The sequence below is a fragment of the Triticum dicoccoides genome, chromosome 5A, assembly GCF_002162155.2.
Source record: "Triticum dicoccoides isolate Atlit2015 ecotype Zavitan chromosome 5A, WEW_v2.0, whole genome shotgun sequence".
Classification (NCBI taxonomy): domain Eukaryota; kingdom Viridiplantae; phylum Streptophyta; class Magnoliopsida; order Poales; family Poaceae; genus Triticum; species Triticum dicoccoides.
In genome coordinates, this window is record NC_041388.1 from 401,715,020 (window position 1) to 401,721,811 (window position 6,792).

At 52.5% G+C, this 6,792-nt stretch overlaps 1 protein-coding gene across 1 annotated transcript; it reads right to left on the minus strand.

Annotated features, from left to right (window-relative positions):
* Positions 1 to 36: 36 nt before the first annotated feature.
* On the minus strand, positions 37 to 3,079 carry LOC119301823 (abscisic acid 8'-hydroxylase 3-like). The gene is made up of 7 exons (XM_037578799.1): positions 2,375 to 3,079; positions 2,131 to 2,283; positions 1,653 to 2,015; positions 1,483 to 1,561; positions 1,208 to 1,314; positions 766 to 884; positions 37 to 411 (listed from the first exon to the last, which is right to left on the minus strand). Exons 1-7 carry the CDS (start codon positions 2,924 to 2,926, stop codon positions 249 to 251), a joined length of 1,536 nt encoding a protein of 511 aa, XP_037434696.1. The 5' UTR covers positions 2,927 to 3,079; the 3' UTR covers positions 37 to 248.
* Positions 3,080 to 6,792: the final 3,713 nt, after the last annotated feature.

Consider the following 6,792-nt stretch of genomic DNA (forward strand, 5'->3'; position numbering starts at 1 on the left):
TTTCGAGTGTGGTGGTAGGGGGGCTAGAGTGCAATATTTCGGAAAAAAGGAAGCGTCATTTTATGTGCGTATCAATGACAATACATCATTGACAACATAAGCACTATGGTACATGATCATCGTCCTCCTAAAAAGTAGTAACATGCTGTTGTTTCTTCTCTAATGATTTTCATAGAGAAGAATGCCACAACAACAGCAACAACAACAAAAAGGGAGAAAAGAGCCCTCTAGCTATCTACCTTGACTAATCACACTATCACTTCGTCTTCGTCGTCGTAGTCGTCATCAGTCGGGCACCCCTTCCTACCCACGCAGACGCTGTCATCCCGCCGTAACCTGGCGAGCAGGCCATGGCGGGGAACAGGGAATGGGCTGTACTCGACGTCGTCGCTCGATCCAACAACCTCCCACCTGCAAAAACCAAGCACCAACACGCATCAATCATCACCCCCATTCCTACCTAAATCTAGCACACGTACAACTCCACAGCTGTCGCCATGGCAGCGAGTGATCAGCGGCAGCACAGCTCATAGGCAGGCGCCTCTACGTGCAAGGCAGGGCGGGCAGCCATGGACCACCCGGGCTTTCATGGCATGACATGACACGATCGGTGCATGGTTGGAGTATGCGTGCCGTGGAACTGGGCGCCAGGTGAAGGGTGGCCCGGTGAATTGGCGCCACTGCACCAGCCAGCCATGGGACGTTCCTGTCCGCACGGACAAACGGCGATATATCGAGGATCTGTGTGGAGAGGGGGGCACGCACCTGTAGCCGGTGACGAGGTGGTGGATGAGCACCAGCATCTCGAGCTTGGCCAGCTCGTTCCCGGGGCACGCGTGCACCCCGCTCCCGAACGGCGTGAAGGTGCTCGGCCGCGGCGCCACCTGCAGGTTTTACCACCACAAGAAAATGAGGCCCCGTAAAAAAGTTGGTTTTACTAATCTGGGAAACAAAGGCGGATTCAAGTATTCTAGATAGGGCATGTGTCGTCAAGATTTAACCGTGTTCAAGTGGTATTTAACACCGTGTTCACCAGGCTATTTGCTGCCGTACTCATGAATGGAGTGTATTGACCGATGAAGGACACGATTTAATGCATCGAAAGGAACAATTTTTCGGTTGCTCCTTTTTTGAAGGTCACGATTTTCAGTTCGGCCGGACGCATCCACATCGAGGTTGCACTCCGGCGAGGGGGACGCGTACGTACCTTGAATCTCGAAGGGTCGAACTTCTGTGGATCCTGGAAGTAGTCCGGGCTGTGATGGATGTTCCTGAAGAGCGGCATCACCTTCCACCCCTTGGGGATAAGAAACCCTGCACGCCAGGCAAAATTTTACGTCAGGTCCCATCGTCCTCATCATCGTCGCACCGTCCGGAATTAAATCCCATGCACGGTAACGCCACGTCTACGTAGCGCCACGTCCACCCTAGCTTAGCTAGCTGCTGTGCACGTGATGGCCCAGGCGTCGCGTACGTACGTACCTTTGTACTCCACGTCGGCCACGGCCTCCCTGAACGTGAAGGAGATGATGCTCGCCATCCTCAGGCTCTCCAAAATCACCTGCGCGCGCGTACGACGGACGACATCGATCAGCAGCCGCACGGCACAAGAAAAACATGTGACTGTAAGCCTTGAAGTGTATGGCACGCACCCTGTGCGTCAGCGTCATGCTCCTCGTCTGCGCCCATGTCAGCGGCCGCCTCCCGCCGTCGTTGGCCTCGTGGATCGCCGCGTGCTCCGCCCGGACGGCCTCCAGCAGCTTCGGCCGGTCGTGGAGGTACTTGACGATCCAGGTGAGCACGCTGGCCGTCGTGTCCTGCGCCGCGAACAGCACGCCGATGACGTTGTCGGCGACCTGCTCGTCCGTCAGCAGCGCGCCCTCCTCCTCGTCGTCGTCGTCGCCGCCGCCTGCCCGTGACCGCATGAGGCAGCCGAGCAGGTCGTCGCCGGGCTCCCCACGCTCCCTCCGCTCGTGCAGGATGTCGCTCAGCACGCCGTTCAGCCGCCGCCTCGCCTACATGCGGTTTTCCGTTACATGGCATTCATGTGTATTGTTGTGCTGATACTGTTAAAGACGTATACACCACGACGAACGTGACGAAGGCGCACGGTTTTCGTCGGTTGCTTACCTGGATCGCCTTGTAGTATAGCGTCCCGGGGAAGCCGTTGGGGAAGGAGTTGTAGCCTTTCTCCACGACGGCGTAGTTCCGCCTCAGCTCCTCCTTCCGCCGCTCGTCCAGCCGCCCGCCGAAGATCGTCACGATGCCGACGTCGAACGAGAGCTGACGAAAACAAAATATGCACTGATTAATATCATACGCCACTGGCATCACTCCCGGACAACAACTACGCGCGCAGCTAGCTATAGCTTACCCTCTTCATGGCGTGGAAAGTGCTGGCGGCGTCGCCGTCCGCCCAGGCCGCGAGCGTGGACCGCACGGCGTCCTCGATGTCCGGCACGAGCTTGCGCAGGGCCTCGGGGCCGAGCGGGCCCTGGACGAGCCTGCGGAGGCGGAGGTGGTAGTCGCCCTGGTGGAAGAAGAGCGCCGAGGGGCCGATGAGGCGCTCCTTGCTCCGCGGGTACGTCGGCTTGAAGAGGTGCGCCCGCGACACCAGCACGAAGCGCGCCGCCTCCGGGCTCGCCAGCATCACGCACGGGCAGCCGAGGAGGTGCGTCTTGAAGATCTCGCCGTACCGCTTCTGCTTGGAGGAGAGGAAGACGCTGGGGTCCTGGGAGTAGAGCTGGAGGGTCTCGCCGATGTAAGGCAGGCCCATGGAGCCAGGGGGCAGCTTGAGGGCGGCTTTCTCATGGCGGCCACGAGCGCTGCCCTGCGGGCCCCGGCGTTGCCGCCGGATTACGTGGTGGGCGTAGGACACGATGGCCACAGAAATGAGGATGCACAGGAGGAGGAGGAAGAAGGCCATCCAAATGATCCTTGAGAAGGATCACTTAGACCAGCGAGGTGCTCTGAGCTTGCTGTGTGCTAGCTTGTGTCTGTAAATCTGCGCTGCTGGCAGAGGAGATCGGGAGACGGAGAGCTGTGAGGTCGAGGAGAGTGAGGAGAAAAATCTTCGGTGGATCTTTCGAATGGTGGAGGGCGTGGGAAGGCCTCGCCGCGGTATTTATAGATGGGGCCGGAAAGCGAGAGGCCGATTTGGAGGCTCTTGGGCTGCTGGGCTGGCAGCTCTAGGTGTGAAATGTCAAAGTGAAGAGGACAACTTTTCTTCTTACATTGCTGCATTTTTCTGGAGCAACAAGGGAACCACAGCTTCATATATGGTGAAAGCCAAAGTCAAGTTGCATTACAAGTTCAGCACCGGCAAAAGAAAAACAGGTTGCTTCCACTGATGCTTTGCAGAGCTAGTGTTGCCCAAGCCATGGGTAAGCTTTAAGAGGGAACTCACACTTTATTTATTTATTTGAAGAAGAAAGAGCTCACACTTTTTTTATGGCAAACATGACTAATCAGAGAACTACCACTATCAAAATGTTGGCATGAGACACGCACGCACATCGTTGGCAGCTAACATTTGACTCGTCACTTTAGGACTTGTTGGATTTAAAGGGATGTAATAGGTTCTAACATGCAAATGATATGCACTACGGTGATTAGGCATGTGTCGGGAGTAGAAATTTCGCATGTGATTTATTGTCGATGGTGTTTGTTTCGATCTTGTATTTATACACACACATTCACACAAGGTTTTCTTATTAAGGCATAGCAGGAGAGTTTCTATTTTGCATGGCATGTACTGTGACAATTCGATTGTGTTTGTATTCTGGTGGATTACGATAATCTTGTTTTTCTAACTTGATTTTTCCTATTTTAATGTTTGTTTGCTTGAAAAGAATTTATGGCTAATTTTCTACAATAGTTCATACAATAAGCGCATCACAACATAGTTCAATCACCACAAACTAGGCCTCCAAGTCGTCTAGATAAAATTTCGTCTAGAACTAGGTCTCCAAGTCGTCTAGATAAAATTTCGTCTAGAACTAGGCCTCCAAGTCGTCTAGATAAAATTTCGCAAAAAAAAAAGTCGTCTAGATAAAAGTAGTTTGGGAACAACGGATATAAGTTATGTAAAGTAAAATGCGAAAAGGTAGTCTCAAGCATCTTAAGAATGTATTTTTCAAGTAAGTGTACACGTGCAGTGACATAGAAAATGAGAAATGCACCAACATATGTAAAGTATCACATGCAAATAAAATTTCACCTCGCTAATCACATGTACATAAACTTTAGCCTCACTAAAAGTGTCTCTCTCATAAACCACCCGAAAGGAAGATAGATTGAGCACTAAGCGTATGATATGGACATGGATCATAAGCATACAATGAAGATGTAATTAGCATGTACTTGGTTTTGGTATTGATTAGTTCACAAGTATGAGATTAAGAGATAATTTTATGAAACTTCAATCGTGAGCGGTTCCTAAAAGTATTTTGGACTGATCGGATCAAAATTCCTTGACAGCTTGTTTTATAAAAGAGCTGCTATTTCCATTTTTTTTACCCCAAGTTTGAGCTTTGTGACATATTTTACCCCATTTTGGTAAAATTCTCAATCTATACCCCCATTTAGCCAAAACCTTGCTATATTTAACCCCATAGTTTTTTTTCCTGATTTAGTGCCGGGTAGGTGATTTTTTTTCCTCTGGCTTGGTGTCTGGTTTTTTGCTTTTCTGAGCAAACCGGTTGAGCGCACCACACCTTGTCGCACCATTCATATTGGTGAAATAAAGCAGAGATATTTGCTAAGTTGGAGTATAAAACATCACGTGATTTGGCCCCTCAAGAGTTCCGGAGCAAAATATCCCCTGTTGCAAGATTTATGAAGTTTCATTGGTGGATAAAAATAGCCAAATGTAGTTCCCTGAAAAAAAGGAATAGGCAAATAATGTGCACTGTAATGCAAAGGTGTAGCACCTTGTACTCCCAGTACTCTAGTTTACAATGCATGCACTTACTCCTAAATCGTCAATTTGACCAATAAAATATAAGTTATATGACATAAAAGGTAATCAATATTCTTTCTTTTTGCGAATAAAGGTAATCAATATTCAAAACAAGTTTGTAAATGCATGCTTTTTGTGATGTGTAAATCGTTTTTTGTTGATCAAATTGAGGATCCAGAGATACTAACATGCGCGAGAAAAGAATAAAACAGTATACTGCATTGAACACACAGCTTGAGAGTAGAAGTAGCACGTGTGTATGTACCCCATTTTTTCTTTTTGGATCAGATCATGGAGCTCTTTCGCTGGAGAATTATAAGGCTCAAAATAGACGGCGGCGATGATGGGGCACGTGTGGCCCTGGCCCCTGCCGTACGCACGGCCTCGGTGCCGCCCGGGCCCCCCGGGCGGCAGCCAGCTGGGTGCAACAGCCGCAGCACATTCACCCGGCGTCCGTGCCAGTACGAGGCCTTCCTCTCTACTCTACAGGACCCCCCACGTCAGCCACAGTCCGTCATGGGCTCGTACCCATCATATCTACGGGAGATCGGGCGTGCCAGGTGTTGTCTTCCCCGGCCGAGAGGGCGGGGCCCTCCCAGGGATCTGGTTCCCGTCGCCGTCGCGGCCAGCTCGGACGGCCGGGGTCACACGCGTCGCCCGGCGGCTTCGAGACAGCTCTGGGCCGCGGCACTGCACGGTTGCCTCCGGCCGAGGCCGTGGACGCCGCCGGCGGCAATTGGCAAACGCCAACAGCTTGCGCGCGCCTCGTAGAACACGAGTAGCATAGCAGCATGCAACTGCCGTTCGGCCTGAGAGCATCTACAGCTGGGTGTCTCAAACTAGCCGGGCGAGGCGTCTGGTCACGAAAATGCGATCCAGCCAAACGTCTTAAACGGATCTCAAATGTCCAGTCTATTTGACCTCCCAAATGCGATAGGCAAATTCGGTCTCTCAAACGCCCGCGGACGCGTCCACGGGCATTGACCGGGCCAACCTCGTATTTGCCACTCTGCATCCGCCTATCTCATATCCGGCGTCTTATATCCATACTACACATGCAATATTGATCTACTCTACGTGATCAAACGACAGACAACAAAAATCGGCTGCACACGAACACAAGATTACTTGCAAACGGACATCAACAAACTTCGCCACATCCAAAAGACCATCTTAGTTCGTCACCGGACAAGTTCATAAACTTGTACAACTAAAAACGAAATAAACATTGAGGGGGGGGGGGGGTCACCAATTCCTCGCCGAGCCTTTTCCCTTCCGGTTGCCGGCGCAGCTGTAGGCGTCCGCGGCTGGTGAAGGGTCTTGGTTATCCGAGGAGGAGGTGCATTTGTCGTCGGAGTCGGAGAGGACGATGAGCTTCTTCATCCGACGGACCGCCCTGTTCTACTCCGGCTTAAACTTGGCGACCCGAGTCGCCTTTGTTGCTGCCTCCCTCGCCTCGCACTCCGGCTGCTCAATAGCAAGGCAGAAAGCCTTGGCGTTTTTTCGTCAGAGGCGGCGAGCGTCCGTCTCCACCATCGTGAGGGACCGACGGTAGACCCATGCGAGGAGCCGCGCGTCCTCGTCGGGGTCCGCCTCCATCTCGTGGCGGCGGCGCGCGGACTACTCCAAAGCGTCCCTCTCCCGTGCACGCTGCCTCTCGCGGTGCGTGGCGCACGCCTTTGATTTTGGAGTGCATGTGTGCCGGTGACACGGGCACTAGCACCCACCTCTGCCCGCGTGGAGGAGTGGCCGGTAGGGGAAGGAGATAGCACGGGTGCAGGCCGGGAGGGTCTAGCTCGGGCGTCCGTATTGTGCCGGCGCGGGAGTTGCGG

Coding starts and splice junctions, on each gene's coding strand:
- LOC119301823 (XM_037578799.1), bottom strand. CDS start 2,926: ATGGCCTTCTTCCTCCTCCTCCTGTGCATCCTCATTTCTGTGGCCATC. Junction 2,284..2,374: donor CTTTCCACGCCATGAAGAGG/GTAAGCTATAGC, acceptor TGTTTTCGTCAG/CTCTCGTTCGACGTCGGCAT. Junction 885..1,207: donor TCGACCCTTCGAGATTCAAG/GTACGTACGCGT, acceptor TAAAACCTGCAG/GTGGCGCCGCGGCCGAGCAC.